The sequence below is a fragment of the Bipolaris oryzae genome (genome assembly GCF_000523455.1).
Source record: "Bipolaris oryzae ATCC 44560 unplaced genomic scaffold scaffold_36, whole genome shotgun sequence".
NCBI lineage: Eukaryota > Fungi > Ascomycota > Dothideomycetes > Pleosporales > Pleosporaceae > Bipolaris > Bipolaris oryzae.
Window position 1 is genome coordinate 110,125 of NW_006911312.1, and position 20,593 is coordinate 130,717.

General features: G+C 49.8%; 10 protein-coding genes across 10 annotated transcripts; 6 read left to right on the forward strand and 4 right to left on the reverse strand.

Moving 5' to 3' along the window:
- Window positions 1–275: 275 nt before the first annotated feature.
- COCMIDRAFT_90423 (uncharacterized protein) lies at window positions 276–1,491 on the reverse strand (the record flags this gene model as incomplete). Its single annotated transcript, XM_007687995.1, has 3 exons — window positions 276–430; window positions 491–1,337; window positions 1,408–1,491. The coding sequence occupies 3 exons, from the start codon at window positions 1,489–1,491 to the stop codon at window positions 276–278; spliced, it is 1,086 nt and encodes a 361-aa protein (XP_007686185.1).
- Window positions 1,492–5,006: 3,515 nt separating this feature from the next.
- Window positions 5,007–8,671, forward strand: COCMIDRAFT_90521 (uncharacterized protein; the record flags this gene model as incomplete). The annotated part of the gene is made up of 4 exons (XM_007687996.1): window positions 5,007–6,296; window positions 6,357–7,153; window positions 7,203–7,254; window positions 7,283–8,671. 4 exons carry the CDS (start codon window positions 5,007–5,009, stop codon window positions 8,669–8,671), a joined length of 3,528 nt encoding a protein of 1,175 aa, XP_007686186.1.
- Window positions 8,672–9,029: 358 nt separating this feature from the next.
- On the forward strand, window positions 9,030–10,081 carry COCMIDRAFT_90425 (uncharacterized protein; the record flags this gene model as incomplete). Its single annotated transcript, XM_007687997.1, has 2 exons — window positions 9,030–9,864; window positions 9,957–10,081. The coding sequence occupies 2 exons, from the start codon at window positions 9,030–9,032 to the stop codon at window positions 10,079–10,081; spliced, it is 960 nt and encodes a 319-aa protein (XP_007686187.1).
- A 273-nt stretch (window positions 10,082–10,354) lies between these two features.
- On the forward strand, window positions 10,355–11,253 carry COCMIDRAFT_90588 (uncharacterized protein; the record flags this gene model as incomplete). The annotated part of the gene is made up of 2 exons (XM_007687998.1): window positions 10,355–10,701; window positions 10,788–11,253. The coding sequence occupies 2 exons, from the start codon at window positions 10,355–10,357 to the stop codon at window positions 11,251–11,253; spliced, it is 813 nt and encodes a 270-aa protein (XP_007686188.1).
- A 497-nt stretch (window positions 11,254–11,750) lies between these two features.
- COCMIDRAFT_90600 (uncharacterized protein) lies at window positions 11,751–12,218 on the forward strand (the record flags this gene model as incomplete). The annotated part of the gene is made up of 1 exon (XM_007687999.1): window positions 11,751–12,218. One exon carries the CDS (start codon window positions 11,751–11,753, stop codon window positions 12,216–12,218), a length of 468 nt encoding a protein of 155 aa, XP_007686189.1.
- A 423-nt stretch (window positions 12,219–12,641) lies between these two features.
- On the forward strand, window positions 12,642–13,780 carry COCMIDRAFT_35156 (uncharacterized protein; the record flags this gene model as incomplete). The annotated part of the gene is made up of 2 exons (XM_007687971.1): window positions 12,642–13,158; window positions 13,212–13,780. 2 exons carry the CDS (start codon window positions 12,642–12,644, stop codon window positions 13,778–13,780), a joined length of 1,086 nt encoding a protein of 361 aa, XP_007686161.1.
- A 287-nt stretch (window positions 13,781–14,067) lies between these two features.
- Window positions 14,068–14,479, reverse strand: COCMIDRAFT_35157 (uncharacterized protein; the record flags this gene model as incomplete). Its single annotated transcript, XM_007687972.1, has 3 exons — window positions 14,068–14,153; window positions 14,247–14,361; window positions 14,432–14,479. The coding sequence occupies 3 exons, from the start codon at window positions 14,477–14,479 to the stop codon at window positions 14,068–14,070; spliced, it is 249 nt and encodes an 82-aa protein (XP_007686162.1).
- Window positions 14,480–14,904: 425 nt separating this feature from the next.
- COCMIDRAFT_24788 (uncharacterized protein) lies at window positions 14,905–16,232 on the forward strand (the record flags this gene model as incomplete). The annotated part of the gene is made up of 2 exons (XM_007687962.1): window positions 14,905–15,868; window positions 15,922–16,232. 2 exons carry the CDS (start codon window positions 14,905–14,907, stop codon window positions 16,230–16,232), a joined length of 1,275 nt encoding a protein of 424 aa, XP_007686152.1.
- Window positions 16,233–16,496: 264 nt separating this feature from the next.
- COCMIDRAFT_90501 (uncharacterized protein) lies at window positions 16,497–17,566 on the reverse strand (the record flags this gene model as incomplete). Its single annotated transcript, XM_007688000.1, has 2 exons — window positions 16,497–16,966; window positions 17,020–17,566. The coding sequence occupies 2 exons, from the start codon at window positions 17,564–17,566 to the stop codon at window positions 16,497–16,499; spliced, it is 1,017 nt and encodes a 338-aa protein (XP_007686190.1).
- Window positions 17,567–18,720: 1,154 nt separating this feature from the next.
- Window positions 18,721–19,717, reverse strand: COCMIDRAFT_90454 (uncharacterized protein; the record flags this gene model as incomplete). The annotated part of the gene is made up of 7 exons (XM_007688001.1): window positions 18,721–18,827; window positions 18,877–18,954; window positions 19,010–19,070; window positions 19,118–19,234; window positions 19,286–19,368; window positions 19,427–19,530; window positions 19,587–19,717. The coding sequence occupies 7 exons, from the start codon at window positions 19,715–19,717 to the stop codon at window positions 18,721–18,723; spliced, it is 681 nt and encodes a 226-aa protein (XP_007686191.1).
- Window positions 19,718–20,593: the final 876 nt, after the last annotated feature.

The following is a 20,593-nucleotide window of genomic DNA, read 5'->3' on the forward strand; positions in this document are numbered from 1 at the left end:
GTAGCACGATGTTGTTGGCGAAATAGGGGGCTAAGGCTCAAGGCGGCAAGGACGGGGTGGGGGTGTGTGTTAGCGTGACGATCAAAAGTGTCATTTAGTATATAGCAGTGGAAGAAATACAACGGGAAAGAAGTAATATTGACACATGGCCTTGCATGCGGGGGATATTTAAAATAGAAGACCTAAGCTAAGATAAACATTTCCTACCTGGTAATAAGTTATTTTTTTTTGAAAGCGACAAACAAAAACTCTAGACGGCCAAACAATACAATGCCTCAATGTATAGCAGAATCAACCCGACCCATGGCTCCCACCTCGACCAAAATCTTGACCTGATTCTCCTTGTCATGAATAAGAGCCTTGATACCACTCTCCACAAGATCCTCCAACTGAATCTTCCTCGTAATCATCTTATTAGGTTTCAACTTGCCTGCACAAAACATTAATAAACACCACAGCCATAGATTCAAGTCCCCAAAAAAAAACTCACCAGAAGCCAACAAATCCAGCACAGCCTGGAAATCATCCCGCCGATACCCCAGCACAGCCGTATACTTTGCTTCGCGCGAAACCAGCAAGTTGGGATTAAACGGCACTTCCGTTTCCCAAATCGCCACGTTGACTATTGTGCCCTTGGGCCGCACAGCTGTACACGCCGTGGTGAGACTGGCCGGTACGCCTGCGCAGTCGAAAACTACATCCGGACCGCCGTTGCTGAGCGCCTTGCTTATCTTGACGATGTCGTACGTCTTGGGACACAAGACGTGATGGGCGCCAAACTCTCTTGCAAAGCGCTGGCGGGTGCCTGATATTTCGCTAACGATGATTTTGCCTACGCCTTTGGCGACGAGACATTGGACGATGGCGAGGCCGATGGGACCGCCACCGAGGATCAACGCGGTCGAATCGGGAGTTACCGGTGCGGCGGATACGGCATGCCAGGCTACGCTCAGGGGCTCGACCAGCGCGCCTATGTCGAGAGGAATGTTGTCTGGTAGTTGCAAGACTGCGGCTTCGGGTACGACGACGGAGTCGCTCAGGCCGCCGCCACCACCGGATAGTCCGATGAAGCCGCCGTTGAAACAGACATTTTCGCAGCCTGCTTTGCATGCTTCACAGGCTCCGCAGTATATGCTGGGTTGGATACAGACGTTTTGGCCTATGGAGAAGGCAGAGTCGGGTGACCCTACTTCTGTGACGACACCTGAAAACTCATGTCCTAGGGTGATAGGAATCGTGTCTTTGGTACATGGGTGAGGCTCTGTTGGTGCAAAGGTAGGTCCACCGAGATATTCGTGGAGATCCGAACCGCAGATACCTACGTAGGCCGGGGCAATCTGCACAGATATCAGATATTGCTCTCCTCAATCCATGTTATCACACCATCGGAAGGGGGGAAAACGTTACTCTGACTTGCCCCGCTCCACACTCCTGCTGCTCCACATCCTCAATCCGAATATCCTCTTTTCCGTAGTATCGTGCTGCGCGCATTGCTCCAATCCTGTGCCAGGTGTACTGGTTCCTGACCTTGGTCCCAATTGGTTCGTGTCGTGTGTCTCTTGATCAACAATCGCAGTCGCGAAGGCGCTTTCAATGGCAGACATTTGGTGTCCTCCCCTCGCCTTCTTGTATTCTATCAAAAGCACTAGCCCGCCTCGGTTCCGCTTGTTAGGGAGAGATGCGCGCAGTACTTACCCCGTGGCAGGAGTTATACCCCGCGGGGAACAAGTCATGCCATGTGGGTAGGTCCGGGATCTATCGGTCGTTCGCCAGCTCATTGGGCATTGTCTACGGGATTGAAGGAAGCGCCTGGGGATAAGCACGCTCCACAGGGAAAAAGCGCCCTTGATCCGGCATCGCGTGTACCGCATCCAGCTGTTCGGAGGAAGTGGGGTGGGGATAGAACGGGGCGCCGCGCTGACCTCTTTGCGGGGGCGGGGGGGAAATTATGGATTTACTAGCTTGGGTAATCCGCAATCTTGGGCTCCTGGATTTTGCTCCTTGTTTCCGAGTGCTCATGCACTGACTGGCTATACGAAGTCTCCCGTAGAGACACGGCGTAAAGGGAGCAGTTGTGCTTGAGGGACTTGGTCGACTTGCTGTTCGTAGCTGATGAGGGCAGTTACGTTGACGTCAGACAGTGAAGAGACAGGATTAATCATCAGCTCTCACACCAGCTCACGCCATTGTGTGTAACGCACTAATTTCTCAGACAATATAAGCCCATCCCTTCCAGATGAACCTTTCGAGAGAGGCTAACGTATCCGGTTCCGTCCTTGCTATTGTTGTCGTTTTTTGTGTGGTGAGGTAGCGTGAACAAGAGATTGCTAAGTATTGTTCTCAGCGTATGGTCGTCTGAATTATACTAGTTTGAGTAGTGCCTGGAGGGATACTTGGTACTTGATTCGGTTTTGTATTGATTTCCTTTCAGTAGGCACAAAGGCAACGAGCGTGCAATGGTTGCTGAATAACCGAATCCGAAAGCCATGTTGGAAACGCAACGCCATGGTTCTCGCTGAACGTATATCACGTGTCATGAGGTTCCGATGCCGACTTAAGATGCGCCATATGCCGCGTGTGCTCCGTAATCTGACTCGATTGAGAAGGTATGGAGAGGATTGTTGAAAAGGTTACAGGTAGACTATGGACTGACATGCAGGGCCCTGAGCAGCGCTACTATCGAACACCAAAGTAAGTAAGGGCCATATTGCCGCATAGAAGAAGAAGAAGATCTCGGCAATGTGGTCAGCGTTCCAATAACAGTTTCCATGTAGCTATTCAGAATGTTTGACCCTCCATGAATCCGCTTTCGGCATACCAACTTGTTTAAGACGATCATTTTGGAGACTCGCTGGCTAACTAACAATCAATCCGAGAATCAAACCTGTTGCTAATGCCAATTCTTCTCAGCTCCTTTCCAGGTTTCCAGGCAAGACGTCAAGCATGCACGATGATGGAGGTGTTCCTTTTCTGGCCGACTTTTCTTTTTCGGGTCAGTCGCCAGCCAGCACTATGCAAATCACCATAGGCGACAACTGGACTGGGCGAACAGAGTATGGAGATTCAGGGGATTGCTGCATCGTAGTACTTCTGGGGCGGCTTTTGTGTAATGGCTGTGAGCCTCGATTGAAGCTTTGAACAATTTTAAAAGCACAATGCAGCACCATACGACCCACGTGTATAGCAACCAGTAATATTTCCTCGATGGCAGCTCTGGTTGTATCGCGCCATACGTGTAGAGAAATCGGCTCAGAGAACGATGATCTTTTGTGGGGCCAGAGGGGTCGATCCGATTCTCAAAGCGGGCGAGGTCAACAACAGTAACCCCTGTTGAGCTGTGACCTATGCGGCACCAACTCCGTTTTGACAACATAACCCCATCACCCCGTGCATACGCAGTCTAAACGCACACACTACGTACTTGCATCGCTGTCCTTGCAGCACGTGTCGATGAGGCTACTCCCTGGCTTAGTTCTAACGTTGCCAAGTACCGTTGGACACGGACGCTGGCGTTCCGAATCATCGCGAACATGTCACTCCCGTGAAGGTGGTGTCAGCCTGCACAGTATTATAGCAATGGCCTGCCCTATAATACCCGACACTGCGTCCATCTTCTCTGAGTCCAAGGTTGGCTTACTTGTGCAAGTCTCAGGACTACAGCCCTTTGTTCACGTGCTATGCGACAGAAGATACTTAACCTCGTTGATTTGGGCCATTGGACCCTGTCGTTTCCCAAAATAGATTAGTTTTATAACGGTTTTCTATCTCCACTCCGGTCCGAAGGGCATGACAATTCTTCGCACTTCTCATGCCTTTATGCTGTGGTAAGTATCATGGAGATACTCTCGATAGTCAGGTAAGATACACAGGTAGTACTGTACTATATAGAGAACAGGGATTATAGCAGTGGACTCATTAGTTTCACTGCGATGCAAAGGTGCGTAGATGTCCGGGGCGAGAGAAGAATAGTGTAGACTAGCCTTGAAAAGATAGGATACAACCGTGGATATATTATTGCACTAACATAAGCGCTAGAGCTGTACAGGAAGCCCCCGTGTCAAATAACGCAAATCAACGGGGTTGAATAATACTTGCTATGCGATGCATGTACATGTACGTACGCACTCGTACTCGACAAGATCGACATGGGACTACCGCCAGGAGCCGGCGTTGTCCAGACAACAGACTACCACGGCGTAGGCGTACAGCAAAGGCAGCGGAGATTGCAGTTGTTGAGCGAAGCTGCGAGCAAGTCTGGGTCTCGTCATGGATTCCGCCAATGCTTACCCGACCCAAAGTCAGGAGAAAAAAGGCCTAATAACGGGAGCTAGTCAGGATGCGAAGGCTGTCCCGTCCAGGCCGACGTCATCGAGTGGCGAACTACACGCGTTTTTCGTCATTCCAGACGCCAAGCGAAGACGGGGGTATTTGTCCCTGCAGCGAATCATGACACAATCGAGCGGCTGTGTCGGCAATACTACAGCCTCTGCCTCGTTCAACATGTACAATGCTCCAGCTAGCAGACACAAGCTATACACACGCCGTGTACACTAGCAGCCCTCGACTAGTTCGCCCGTTCTGCTGGTTAATCTTCTTGAAACCTCCGCTTCAAATTTTTCCAGGCACCGCAAACTCCCAACGCTATGGTTCCAAACACTACACGCGACCGTTTGCCGATGGCCGGTGATTCACGCGGGCCAACTGCGGCCATGTCTCAAGCGTCGGTCGGTGTCAAGCTCCCCAACCAGGGTGCGTGGGCGGCAATTTAGTTGCGGCCATCGGCTACCCACCGCATCCAGGAAGGAGTTCACCGAGAACTGACCGAGAGCCATTTGTTCGCATGGTCTTGCTGGTATAGAGGACGTGGAGGTGTCTGTCTCGCTGCCTGCTGACCTCTTCGTTCTCCCAGCCATCAGAGGCTGTCTGCCCTGATAACAGCCCCCATCCTACGTACTTTTCAGCTTCCACGGGGTATCTTTTGACGTCGCCTATCCGTCAACACAACCATGTCGACGGAGCTGGAGACTGCTGAACATGCAGGTGCTAAATCTCACCTGTCGTTCCTCACTGAACCGACCGGGGATTCCGCTATTGATTCCGACCTTCAATACATACGCGAGCTCAACTGGGCCGATACCGCTCCTGGACCCATTGCAGAATGGCCTCGCGAATTACTGGTGCTCATCAACCTGGCCATGCTCAGCCCCCAGCCCCAGCTATTCCTATTAGGCCGTGATTCGACCATCTTGTACAACACAGCGTATGGCAGGTTGCTGCGCGATTATCACCCGCTGTACCAAGGCAGGCCAATAGCTCTCAACACTGCAATGGTTGGGCATGGCCCGGCAACACTAAGACTTACACAGCCAGAACATGACGGGTCCGGCCTGGACAACGAACACCAAATACCGTGTTTCTTCCCACAACATGGCCTTCTCCAAGAGGTTTTCCTCAGAGCGACAATGGTAAAATTACCACTATCCTTGGATGGATGCCACGTCACAGCTTATGACACGACCAAGGAAATGCTGCAGCGTCGTCGTGAGCGGTCGCTAGATCACATTCGTCGTGCTTCCAAAGATGCCACAGATTTAAATGCCTTGTGGGCTTCAACATTGCGTGGTATATCAAATGGTAATGGTGATATATCGTTTGCGGCCATATACTTTGCCGACAGTAAGCTCGTGCGTGAACATGAGACCGGATTCATATCGAATGAGATTAGCACCGACGAATTCAAACTTGCTGGCACGGTGGGCTCCTTCACAACACCGCTCCCATCAAGGATCAAGCGTGGCGAAGACCAGGCATGGATTAAATCTATTTACAAAGCCGTCGATTTGCGTATTCCTGAGCTCCTTTATGCAGCAGACGGATCCTTGCCACCAGAGATGTGCCATGCATCTAGGGACCGGTGCTATGGTGATGATTCCCACCAGGCAGTCATTCTGCCTAGTATCATGGGAAAATCCGGAAATCTTTACGCTGTGTTGATCCTTGGACTGGCACCACGGTGTTCTTACGATTCTTCTTATCAGGCATGGGTGGGGACGCTGCATCAACACTTTTGCAGCAGTGTAGCAGCAATTACAATTGCGGAGACTAGGAAGCTTGCCAAAGAAAATGACCAAAAACTGATAGCAAAAGAGAAGGAGATGTTTGCAAAGGAAATGGAATTGAGGCAACAAGAGGCTGTGTTAGCAACAGGCAAGATGCAGCGCATGTTGCAAGTAATCGAAGCTGCCAGGTTAGTCTTCTGCATCGTACGGACGAGCTGTGCTGACCTTTTAGCAAAAGTATCGGTTTTTTCGAATGTACCCTGTCAGGAAAGCTGACGCAAACTAATGTGAGAAAAGAAAGCGAGACGAAATGCATGTACTAATGGCAAACAGGAGGCGTTTTGTAGCTTGAGCGGTTGTTCCAGAAACGTTGATGTACAACATCAGACAATGTTGATGGAGCTTTGCGAGCAAGATGATCACCCACTTCTAAAATCCCATTGGCAATCCTTGGTGGCTGGCCGGTCAACAACGCTCGCAGTAAGGTTTCGGCCTCATGGCTGTGAAAGAAAATGGGTCCAGATAGCCTGTGTTCCTATGCTTGATGACGCACTCGGTGTTGTAAGCATTACAGGTTGTGTAGCAGCTCTCGACGTTCAGCAAACGATCGAATACGGGACCATGGTCGACGGTGCTGGGGCCTCGGACCAAGTTCGCCTGAACAAGTCACGTCTTTTGACTTTCATTGAAAATTCGAATATCGGCGTTCTGGTCATTGATGAGAAAGGAACGCCCTCTTTTGTTAACAAGGCTTGGTTCCAGATGACTGGTCATCCTTCAATGCCAGTAAAGAGTATACAAGTTCGCTCCATTGTCTTCCCTGAAGATATATCGGAGTTTGATGCACGCCTGGAGAATATTTTCAAGTTTCGAAAGTCTGACAGCTTTCACATTCGGCTGAAAAGTCTTCGCAAAGGAGCGCCCAATTACTCGGAGCACACCTGGGTGCAATTTGCCGCCTACCCAGATATAGTAGACGATGGTTCTCTCCAAATAACGACTACTATTACCGACATCAGCGACTTTAAGTATTCTGAGATTCTTCAGCGTGAAAAGCTAGAGGAGGCTATCGAATCCAAGCGACAGCAAGAAAAGTAGGTGCTCTTCCATCCAAGGTCGTGCCAGTCAACTAATCTAGCATAGTTTTGTCGACATGACTAGCCACGAGGCATGTTATTTCAATTTATTTGGTCAAGTCAGAATTACTGTCTAACACGTCGTAGATCCGAAATCCTCTAGGCGCCGTTATGCACTGTGCGGACGCTTTGTCACATTCGCTTTCCGAAATGAAATTGATACTCGACCACGCAAGCCGTCAAGATGCTCATAACATAGACCACAAAACTACCACGAAACGACTTCAAGAATGTACGAGCAGCATGATTGAAGCTGCCGACACTATCATGGCCTGTACAGTACATCAAAAGCGAATCATTGACGACATTCTCTCCATCTCAAAGCTCGACTCTAACCTTCTAGAGATATGTCCCTCGGCCTTCCAAGTGAAGACATTTCTTGAGCAGGTCGAGAGCACGTTTAGGTTCGAAGCTACGCAGGCTGGTGTCACATTCACGATAACACCCGACCCTTCTCTCAGTCAGCTCGGAGTTGACTGGATCGAAGCAGATCCCGGCAGAATCATGCAGGTTCTCGTAAACTTGGTTGCCAATGCTATCAAGTTTACAAAAGATAGCCCCAAGAGTAAAAATGTTACTCTCCGTGTTGGCGCTTCCGCTTCTCGCCCTACAGATGTATTCGCCGACTTAATGATGGTAGCATCCCCAACCTCTTCTCGGAAGGAAGAGGCCAAGGCAGCCGTAGCAGCAAATGGACAGGAACTCTATCTATGGTGTAGCGTGAAGGACACAGGCTGCGGTATGGACTCTGCCTCTATGAAACGTATCTTCTCGCGGTTCATACAAGCTTCCCCCAAAACATACAGCAAGTACGGCGGTTCTGGCTTGGGGCTTTTCATTAGCCGAAAGCTAGTAGCTTTGCAAGGCGGAGAGATTGGTTTCGCATCTCAAGAAAATGCAGGATCAACTTTCGCCTTTTACGCTAAAGCTTCACGAGCAATTTCGCCGGAATCTGCTCTTACTGTTCCTACTTCACCCAGTAGGGCCACAGAAGCTAGTAATACCTCTCGACATCTCGTCGGTCCACAAAGCCCTGAGTCTCGAGACAAACGACAGCTGAGTGTTCTTCTTGTCGAAGATAACATGGTCAATCAACGCGTCTTGAAGAAGCAGCTGCAACAGTACGGTTACATTGTCCATACGGCAGACAATGGACAGAAGGCATTTGACTTCATCAAGACTTCACGACATTGGAAGGCGTATCCAGATACTACTGCCTCGGACTCATGCATCGATGTTATTCTTATGGACGTGGAAATGCCTGTCATGGACGGTCTCCAATGCGCAAAGATGATACGCACCGCACAAAACAATGGGCAAATCAACAAACACCTCCAGATAGTTGCTGTTACTGCGAATGCAAGGCCTGAGCAGCTGAAGCGTGCTACAGAGGCCGGGATGGATGACGCAATCTCCAAACCATTCCGAGTGAAAGACCTAGTACGTGTGATAGACAGACTGGGTGCTCTAGAATGAAGCGAAGCTATGCAGTCGAGCTTATGGGTGGGTAAATCGCTACGAATACGGTCCTGTTGAGCTCTGCACTTCAATGTACTGCCTGGACTGTCCTGATAATCATAATATCTCATTTCCTGTACAGCCTTGCGTTAAGTAGAGGTGGAGATCTGCCAAGCGGGCGACGCAGTGAAAGACGAGCTAGTTGATTTTGCGATGAATGTACGGTTGGTGCGCTGTCCCATTACGTATATATCTCACTTCATCCACATTGGATCCCTCTCACTGCGACCAGCAGCTTTGACTCTACTGACTTGACTGCTACTCACGGTACGGTATTATCAATGGGCTATAATCCACTAGTGCTAACCTGTGACAGATGAGTTTCAATCTAGACGTGCTTTTCTTTGAACCTGCTGACTTGTGCCTGGACAACACGGCGGCCGACTTACACAAGCATGAAACTTCTCAAGTCAAAGATGGAGAATTACTGTGGATGGCTGATGTAAACGACGAAGAGTTGGAAGAAGGAGAGTGTGAACAGAGGCGTCTTCGATCCACCATTGCACATCTCAATCAACAGTGCGACCATTGGAAGGCACAGGCTGAAGAATACGGCAAGATCATTGCAGAACTGGATCAGCGGACATCCCGGGATACAGCTCACCCGAAGCTTCCTCGCGACATCCTGCGCCGCATCAATCGCCTGGAAGGCGAAACGGTACGCCAGCGTGCAGAGAACGCTCAACTAAAGAAGATGCACAAGACAACTGAGCGCGAGAACGTCCTCCTTGGCACTCAGAACGAGAACAAGGCCAATAAACTCAAAGGTGCAAACATAAAGGTTAAAAACGCTAAGCAAGTTGCTAGTAAAGAGGAGGGAAAAGCCAAAGAAGCTATGGAGGCCAAACAACGCCATCTCCCATCCCAGCGCAAGATGAAGAAGGAACGCGATAATGCTCTGGCTGCGATGCAGGAACAAAAGAAGTCGAATGAAGGACTCCGCGCAGAGCTTGATACAGAACAGTCTGGCGCTCCGCACATGCGCGATACTGCTGTTGATCCGGATAACACTGTGGTTGTGGTCCCGATTGAATTTGAGGCTCGCTGGGTCGATGTTCAGCGCATCATGGTGGAGTTGAATCGGCACCAGATAGCCTGGACCGCTGATATCGAGGCATGGTACAAAGAATGGCGTGGGCTTGGAAGGAAAAGTGGTTAGACTTTTCTTGTGGGTTCTTACAGAAAAGGAGGAATTGTGAAGATGTAGGAGAATATGCTTAGTGGACAAGACGGCTGTAGAGAGAGAGAGGGGCGGAGAATGACGGTCAACGCTCCAGGTGTGCTTTGGAGGCTTCCTGTCGTTATACTGAAGCATGTCATGATGAAGAGGTGTATGTACCTGTAGGGTCATGGAGAAGCGCCGAGTAGTCGTTCACCGCTTCCAGATGATGATGATGATGATAATGAGATAATGTGTAATACTCCAGAAACTCGTATTCGATACTTGTGGATACATTCGGCCCGTTTTCCAGTTGCAACTCCTCCAAGTGAAGAATGATGATATATGTACTACTGCCGTCGTCCTCATGCTTGGCATCTCCAGCCTCATAATCGCTCCCAAATCAGTCTGACGCACGCCGCACGACCCTCCGACCCACATTGCTCCGCCAAACCGCTCCGGCGAGGTCGAGAGAGCCAACCATGTCCAACTTGCTACCACTTCTGCCCTCGCACTTCACGCCGCGCGAACGCTCCTACTCGCAGTCTGCCGCCCTAGCCAGATCCGCATCTGCATCTCCGTCTGCATCCACGGCCCGCCCGCAGTCCGCAGTTCAATTGCCGCCGCCGGGCCACAACCTCGCCATGAACGGGACGCCCAGTCAAGGGTCGGGCCTACGCTACCCCTCGAATAAGAAGACCATATACGACCGCAATCTGAACCGGAGCAAGAATGCAGAGCTCAGTCGCGCAGCCTTTGCATACCTCTTCATCGAAATGATTGCCTATGCGCAAAAGGGCGCAAAAGACGTGGGCGGCTTGGAACAAAGGTACGTTGCGCGCAAACCTCACGCCTTCTCTACCTACACTAGATGACATAGCATGGCTTTGCTAACAAGTACCTCCCTTCCCTTAGACTAAACAGCCAAGGCTACCCCATCGGCCTCCGTCTTCTGGATCTTCTTCTCTCCCGCACCGCCAACCCCCTCGCCTCGATCCGCCCCACGCGCATCCTGCCGCTCCTACAATTCATCGCTCAGCAACTGTACCGCTACCTGTTTGGCCGCCCCGCCGATGCCTTGGAAAAGTCGGGCACAGACCCGGGACAGTACATGCTGTTTGACAACGAGCCCATGGTCAACCAGTACATTTCGCTACCAAAGGAGCTGTCGAGTCTCAACTGCGCGGCATTTGTGGCGGGAATTATCGAGGGCGTGTGCGATGGTGCGGGGTTCCCGACTGAGGGTGTTACGGCGCATAGCGTAGGGGAAGAAGAGGGTAAGGATGGGAAGGGGCTTTGGCCGGGAAAGACGGTGTTTTTGATTAAGTTCAAGCCAGAGGTGCTGGAGAGGGAGGAGATTCTGGGGAGGGGAGGGGGATGAGTGGCGGTAGGAGATGGATGGGTATGCGTGATGAAATGTTTGCATAGCGAGGGCGTTATGGGCTGGGCTGCATTTCTGGTTTCTGGATATTTTCGGTCCTTGCAGCGCGTGTGTCAATTATACGTATGTTCGATTCTAAGATCGCGTGCGGCAGAATGGGTGTACTGTGTGCGGGATACGTGTGATATGAAAGGCATTTTTGGGCCTATGTGACTAACGTGCAAATATACTCCGTGTAAGTAATCAGAACTCGACTTCTTACTATCACCGACTACCACAAGAAGCAAGTGGAGCGACACGTGATGTTTGCGTCGATTACAAATTGGGGCCGGCGAGAAGGTCCTTTGCTCAGTACGTATAGAATGTTCTACAACATTGCAACTTCTTAAAAAAGTCACGACTTCAAAACGACCCTGCCCCCAACCTACCTTACACAACTCCACAGTCGCATTTCAGTACTACATCAAAAGGAAAACATCCAAATATCCAAAACAGCCATGCCAACAGAAATCTCCGCCCCTCTTCACTTCCGCACCCTCCTAAACGCCCACACCTATCTCATCGCAGACTTCTACGCAACCTGGTGTCCACCATGCAAACAAATCGCACCCGTCTACAACCAATTCTCCAACGCACATTCTGTACCCGGAAAGTTCGCTTTCGTCAAAGTCAATGTCGACGAGCAGCGCGAAATAGCGGGGCAATATGGGGTTACGGCTATGCCGACGTTTATGCTATTCAAGGACGGGAAGAAGATTGAGGAAGTCAGGGGTGCGGATGTGAGGGGGTTGAAGGCGATGGTGGAGAAGGCTGGCGGGGACGTTAAGGCGATGGAAGAGAAGGCGAAGAAGACTGAGGAGGCAAAGAAGGCGACTGAGAATGGGAAGGGAGAGGAGGAAGAGAAGACAGTTAGTGGGAGTTATGGGATGACCGGAGGAAATCATTGGAAGATGTCGTTGAATTAGTGTCGTGTGATGATACCCCCGAATTGAGAATATAATCTATTTTTTGCATTTTGATGGGTTTAGTATGCTGCATTCCGTACTCGAGTTAGAACGCGGGGTGGCTAGTAGCTCTGTAGGAAGAGAATAGCCTATGCTATCCATACAGTAATCTTTTCACGTGTTTGTACCCACATTCAAGACTAACATCAGCAATTGCTTTGTGTGGCAAGATTTGAAATCAACCCATTCGTTGTAGTGACGCTGGATTTGTAAACCCTGGTCAGATGGCTGGGTAAAGAGAGGACACCTTGCGTGCTAAGCGATCGCCAGCGCAGGACCCTGGAGGCAAGCCCTCTAGCTCGACTCCGTGTTCCCCACCGCTCTTCAACATAAGTTTGGAGCTCCCAATTGCACCGTTTGAGCTTCCTCCTCTCAAACCCTAAAATGTTGTTCCGCAATTTCATACCCGCGGTCATTGCGCTGCTCCCCGCCATTGCTTCGGCAGAAGCCGTCATTGACCTCAACCCCTCCAACTTCGACGATGTTGTCCTCAAGTCCGGCAAGCCCGCCCTTGTAGAGTTCTTTGCCCCCTGGTGCGGTCACTGCAAGAACCTCGCCCCCGTCTACGAGGAACTTGCCACCGTCTTCCAGCACGCTGGTGACAAGGTCAGCGTTGCAAAGGTTGATGCGGATAACCACAAGTCGCTCGGCAAGCGCTATGGCGTCTCAGGTTTCCCCACCCTCAAGTGGTTTGATGGAAAGACCGACAAGCCTGTCGATTACAAGGGCGGACGTGACCTTGAGAGCTTGAGCAAGTTCATTACGGAGAACACCTCCGTCAAGCCCAAGATCAAGGCCAAGCTTCCCAGCCAGGTCGTGTACCTTGACGACAAGAGCTTCAAGGAGAAGGTTGGAAAGGACCAGAATGTGCTTGTTGCCTTTACTGCTCCATGGTGCGGACGTACGTTTTGTGGTTCCAATCTATCAAATTGCCCTTCGCTGACGTGCATACAGACTGCAAGACCCTCGCCCCTGTTTGGGAGACTCTCGCAAACGACTTTGTCAACGAGCCCGATGTCCTGATCGCCAAGGTCGACGCCGAAGCCGAGAACTCCAAGGCCCTTGCTCAGGAACAAGGTGTCTCTGGCTACCCTACCATCAAGTACTTTGCCAAGGGCTCCACCGAGGCTCTCCCATACAATGGTGCTCGTGCCGAGAAGGACTTTATCGATTTCCTCAACGCCAACGCTGGCACTCACCGCGCTGTCGGTGGTGGTCTTGATGCCACTGGTGGTACTATCGAGGCCTTCAACGCTGTCATTGAGAAGTTCAAGGACTCATGGGCTGACGGAGCCGAGGAGGCCAAGACTCTTGCCGCCACCCTGCAGGACAAGTACGCACAATACTACGTCAAGGTCTTCTCGAAGATTGGTGCCAACAAGGAGTACGCTGAGAAGGAGCTCAAGCGTCTGCAAGGCCTCATTGCCAAGGGCAACCTCGCACCTGAGAAGATGGATGACTTGGTGAGCAGGAGCAACATCCTGAGGAAATTCATTGGTGAAGAGGAGAAGACTGAGTTGTAGACGACTCGTCTCATGTAGTGATGGATGACGTTGGAGAGATGTTGATACCATTGGTGTGGATGCATTATGATAAACAGGATAAGAATACATGTGGTGCAAGAACGCCACGAGGAAATGACAAGAAAGGACATGGAATAAAATAGTTTGTAGATGTATCAAACTGAAATATCAATTTGCAAGCGTTGTAAATGCATGTTATTGACCCTCTACCTCCAATCAACATGTGAACCGTGAGGACCTGCCCTTCATGTCCGTAAGAACCTATTCAATTCCAACCCCACCATTTCTCATTTCCCCGATCCACTCCCTTTACTCCCATCCCCACTCTGAATCGTAGCCTCGAGATTATCAAGTCGTCTTGACATATCATCCACTGTAACAAGAAAAAACACAAAAAAATCATTAGCCATCCATTCATTCCCATTCTCTCTCTTTCCCCCTTTGAGAGTGTTTAATTAATCCTTACTTTTTGAAAGCAACTCGCTACTTATCGAGTTGAACTTTGTATTCAACTGATTGAGCAGGTCGTCTACTACGGCTGTGAGTTCGCCTGATGCTTCGGGGTTGTTTGAGGAGACGGACTAAGTGGGGCTTTTATTAGTTTGTCGAAGGGGAATGGTTGTTGTGGGTGGGAGAAGGGAAGAAACGTACTGCGGTGTCGCTTTGGGAGCGGTCGCCTAGGGGTTGTGGGGTTGCCATGGTGTGAGTTTGCTTTAAAGGGGAAAGAAAAAAGTGTATGCTTAGGTTTGGAGTAGGGTGGTATTTTTTTTGGTGGACTGTAAACTTGTAATCGATGTCGCGTGTTACGGGCAGTGCGGGCGGTGCGGGCGGTGTGAAGGGGGGGGGGGGCACAACACGAAAGCACGTGCTTCGTTGTTCGTCCGCCGCGGTCAGTTTCCTATTTTGTCAAGGCGGTGAGAGATGCTCTAGCGTTGGTTTTCTGCCGTTTGGGAACTTTTGGGGGAATTGAAATTTTGGGTGAAGCTTGGACACTAACGTTTTTTGTTTCCTCGCGCCCGCCAGGATTGCAACTTCCACTTTTTTTTGTGCGATATTACAACAATCTTCCTTTCTGACTTTGTGTGTCTTTTTTTCATTTGCGCGCACAAAAACATACGACAACTATGGGGAAAAGTAAGCTCAAGACTGCGCTTATTCACCAGCAAGGGCGCAACATTAAGCTGGAGAAGCAGCGCAAGCATGAGAAGCAGGTGCAGAAGCGGAAACAGAAGCGCGATGGGGATGAGGCGCATGAGGATGATGAGGAGGGTGGAGTACCGCTCGATGAGGTAGAGGTCAAGGTCAATGGCAAAGCGAAGAAGGACAAGAAAGATAAGAAGGAAGGCAAGTCGCCAAAGGCTGCGCCCGCCGTCAAAGAGGTCGAGTGGGAGACTGAGGGTAGCGAGGATGAGAGCGATGACGATGAGGCGTCTGAGCGACCTGCGCTCGACCTTTCGCACCTCGACGACAGCGAGAGCGACATTAGCTCGGATGAGGAGGAGATGCAGGCTGAAGATGACGAAGAAGGCGAGGACGACGACGAAGAGGAGGATGACGACGAGGGTGACGAAGAAGACATTGCGCTTTCAGATCTCGACTCGATCGCCTCGGAAGACAAAGGCGACATCATCCCCCACCAACGACTCACAATCAACAACACCGCTGCCCTCACCGCCGCCCTGCACCGCATACAACTGCCCTATTCGAAGCTCGCCTTCTCAGAACATCAATCCGTCACCACGGATGAGCCCGTCGAGATTCCCGATGTCGAAGACGACCTCAACCGCGAGCTCGCATTCTACAAGCAGTGTCTGTCGTCTGTCAAGGAGGCCCGGCAAAAGCTCAAGAAGGAGGGTGTGCCATTTTCACGACCGGCAGATTACTTTGCGGAGATGGTCAAGAGCGACGAGCACATGGGCAAGATCAAGCAGAAGCTGATTGATGCCGCGGCTGGCAAGAAGGCGGCTGCTGAGGCGCGCAAGCAGAGAGACTTGAAGAAGTTTGGCAAACAAGTCCAGGTTGCAAAGATGCAGGAGCGGGCAAAGGAAAAGCGGGATACCATGGAGAAAATCAACACCCTCAAGCGAAGTACGTTGCTTTGCACACTTGCTAAGACATGTATATGCTAACGGATATGACAGAGCGACAAGGCGCAGATATCACCTCCACCAACGAAGAAGATCTCTTTGACGTTGCTGCTACAGCCGAGGACTCCAAGTCTGACCGTCGCGCCGGCCGTGGTGGCGCCGATGGCAAAGCGTTCAACGCTAAGCGCCAGAAGAAAGATGCAAAATACGGTTTCGGGGGCAAGAAGAGGCATTCTAAGAGCAACGATGCGCAGTCTAGCGCTGATGGCCGGGGTTTCTCTGTTCGCAAGATGAAGGGTAAGCCCAGCAGTGGCGGTGGTGCGAGCAAACGGCCAGGAAAGGCGAGGAGAGCGAAGATGCATTAAGGGACCGTAAAGGGTGGAGACACATGCATGTGTATGGGCGCTTTTGGCGTTAATAGGGCTTGTTGAGAAAAGATGGAAAAGAACGTATGTATTATGTTGAACTTTTTTTGGTAAGAAGAGGACGAGAAGTCTTTTCTCTTCCTACTATCATATCATACACCAATGCGAAGTAACGCAATGGACATGAGTTGAGCCACTTTTTTTTAGAAGTGCTTTCATGCCTGTGAACTTAAAGGCATTTAGGTTTCACAACCGTCTCATTATTCAGTGTTTCTCTTCGTTACCCATTCTCACCACTATCTTCCCCCTTGCCCTACCCGTTCTCAACTTCTGGTACGCTTTCGGTACATCTTCAAACTCATAAACCTCATCTATCACCGGCTTCACCTTTCTGCTCGCTACCAGCTTTCCTAGCGCGGTAAAATCGTCAAAGTTCGTCAAAGCGAACCCAAATGAAAACGGGCGCTGTCCCCCACCCAGCCATGTCGGAACCAAAAACCGGAATGCGAGGTCGTACAGGAATGATAGACTAACTTGTGATCCAACTTGTACGTACTTTGCCCCTGGTTTTGTGAACTCAGGGGCTTTCCAGTACAGTTCTGATGGATGCCCAACATTATCAAGAATCATATCATACTGCTTCGACCCACTCGCAAGAACCGCGGCGACATCATTCTTCCGATAATCAATCACTTCATCCGCGCCCAGATCCTTGCAAAGCTGTACGTTCGCACCTGTATCTAGTCAGCACACCTCGTTGCAAACCCCAACTTTGAACCATACGTACCCGAACAAGTCGCCGTAACATGACACCCCAACGCCTTCGCAATCTGCACCGCAAACGTGCCCGTCCCGCCCGACCCCCCATTAACCAACACTCTATCCCCACTCTTCACATTCCTCGCAAGACACTGATAAGTAACCAACCCACACACCCCCATCGCTGCCGCACTCTCCACCTCCAACCCCTCCGGCATCGGAACCGTACCCACCCTCGACCCAACAATGTACTCCCCTAACGTCCCAAACTGAGTTTTGGGCTCCAACTTCCCGAATACCAATTGCCCGACTTTGACGGAGCAGTCGGGACCAGTGGAGATGACGCGGCCCGCAAAGTCGAGACCGGGAGTTGCGGGTTTGCGGATGGCGAGGCGCGGGATTAGGGGCAGCTCGGCGAACTTGAAGTCGACTTGGTTGAGGGTTGCGGCGTACACACGGATTAGGGATTCGCCGGAGGACAATGGGCGGTGGGATGTGGGGAGTGGGGCTGAGTTGTTGATTTGGATGGCGGATTCGAGGGTTGTGGTGCAGGTTGTCCATTGCCAGGCGCGCATTGTGGTTGGGATGGTGGTGGTGGTGGTTTCGGCGGTGGACACGCCGGTTGTGGTTGTTTGTGACATTGTGGATTGGTTAGTTGGAAATACGGGGAAAATCAAATGTTGACTTTCGTCGTGCATGAATTCTCGATATGATATATATTCATGTTTCTTTCTGTTGGTTGTGAAGTGGTACTTTTGGCGCTAGGTAATCGGATCCCCACACGGCGAAGTTAAGAAGTTGGTGATGGTGTAATGGTTTAATGGGCATTGACATGCATATATCGGTAGACGGCTTGAAGAAGATCTCTCAAGCTTGATATTTGGAGCATTATGGGGAAAAGAAGGAAAAGGAAGGAAAAGGATGGCGTGATGGCGTTGTGGGTACGTTGAGGCGTTGTAGATTTGCCGACGCTACTAACCCCGGACTTCCTGCATGTGTAGTGTACGTTAGGCGCGGCCACCAATACCAGGCCTTTTCTTTCACATGATGAACGTATTGTACAGAATAGGTTTCTGAGGCTTTCTAGTTCCGCAATATGCTCATCCATCTTGTTGTGTGCTTTACAGTCACCAAGTTGCAGTAATTTGACCGCTGGAGGGAGGGAGCGCCTCACTTCGACCTCATATTATCTCTCTAAGCGGACCCATTCGTTTTATCCAAATCATTTCCACTAACTACCATCATCGTCTCGAGTCTATTTCTAGCCATAGCTATCGGACACAACCTGGAGGAGGATGCAGGAGTCTGTCATACACTGGCTGCTTGGTTGAGATGCCAAGAATTTGGTAGGCGCAGGTAATACAGCGGTTGTTGCACGTCTCGATGCTGTCGTCAAGCAGTTTGGCCTTACGGAATCACCCTTTCTCGAACGAGAGAGACTCGTATATGGACGTCTTGGTCGAGGTTACAGCGGTATCCTCCGATATTTTGGCGTTGGAGAAAATGCAATACTTTCGCAGTTCGCGAGCCCTAAACAGTCGATATTTTCGCTTCAAATCTGCTGCTCAACTGTAGTGTCATATTTGACAAGCAGAAATAAAGACAAGCATCTTTTGAAGGATCTATGAGGCCGTGATTTGACTGCATATTGATATAATAGTCGAAGTTTTGATAGGCATATCTATTAACATTTTGTATTTAAAAGAAGGACAGTGTCACTTTATGGATACTATTTCGCCGTGATGGTGGCCTTTTCGCTTTGTTGCATTTTGCGTGCGGCGTCATAGATTTTACCCATTTGGTCGTAGTATTGCTGGACTTCGCCCTCCTCATCACCTAAGAGTTTAGATTAGAAGCTGGGTGATAAGATTTCGGATAACCTTACCAGCGTATTCACTTATGAGGTAAACAAACTCTGCAGTCTTCAGAGCGCCAATATCAACTACTGAAACGCAGAAGACATCTTATGCAATTGGTCAGTCAAGTACACTATGAGATGGAAAAGTTCGAACGCTTACATCCTAGGACACCTTTTTCAACCTTCTTGAAGCCGTCGCTATGGAAATTCCACCGCCACATCTACTATTGTTAACAAAGATGCTGTTTAGTAGTAGATTGTGACTTACTCTAAGATCAATGCGGATGATTGCGTTATGGTGCATATAAATGAAGTATTCTTTTGTATCTGTGACGCCGATTTCCGTGTTGCCGAGGAACTGGTTTAGTGCAGCATTTACGACTGCCTAGATCCCAAGAGTTCAGCTTGGTCATAAGCTTATTGAGCCAAGTCATACCTTAAATCCACCGACCAGTTTGACTTTCGTATTGCCTCCCGTAGCAGCTCCAAAAAATTTATCGATAGCATCATTAACTTCATCTGCAGGCTACAAAGAAGCCACATATCAGCACTGAGGAAAGAAGTTACCTATCTCAACAACATAATTTATCTGAAACCTTGCATGTTGAGAAACGTTTTTTGCGAAGGGCACGGATTCCGGGTACTTCAGTCTTCGCTGTATTATCTGCATTCAAGAACTTCCTAGCATCAACTTATGAGCAAGTGAACCTTTTGAGCTTGAGAGAGCCTATGCTAACTCTGTGATCTCTCCCTCATATTTGTCTAGGACTGCATCGATCATCTTTTGCAACATTTCCAATTCTTGTATGGCGGCGGCCTCTTTCTCCTTATCCGCCTCCTTCAACATATTCGAAATTGAGTTTCCCATGGTGTTGGTTGGTTTAATTGTATGAATCAAATAAAAAGGAGGTCGGAGTTAATTGCACTGGGTTATGAGGGAAATGATGAAGAAATTGAAACAAAAGAAAGGTCACTCAGCGGCCTTCACACTCCCTCTTATATGGGCATATTAGGAGGCGAATCTACCCACAGCTATATAGGTCACGTGTTCTAAAAGTCGAAATCTCGCTGATTTAGAATAGATTGCAAGCCGCGGATTTGCTTCCCATGCAGGTGACTACAAGCCACAACTTCCAAGAGCGCTCAGCTCGCCACCGAACCATGACTACGAATCAATATATGCTGGCCTAGACAACTTTCAGTAAAATAACCATCACGTGTAATACTTCTTGCCCATTAATTTTCCAGTACAGCCCACCTTGACGCAGCCTGATGCAGATTTCGTTGGTGGGACCCCTACGCTTAGTCGACAATGCTCAGCCTTATACATGGTACTCGGCGAACCCGCGAAGAAAATCTAGAACATATTTTGGGCATCTTGGCTCGTATCTCGCGAAAAGGGTACGGATTGGGCTAGTCTGAGCCAATTCTGATTGACACTGATAATCGTGATGGTGTAGTGATTACGGACATCACATTGCATTGAGCAAGTAGTGTGCCCAAATTCTGAGCTGGAGCTTAAACCTAGAGCTCTTGCCCTGGAACACAAATAAAAAATCCAGTCGTGGATCGTTTTCACACCATTTTTTAGATTTTCAAATATGGAATGAGTGTGCTGTTGCTACGTGTGGACAATCATCAGTCAGAATATCTTTGGACGGTATGTTTCGTATTTACAAGTACAACATAAGTACGGCAATTCCTTTGATGTGCTACACTGACATTGTCCAAGATTCCAAGGTAG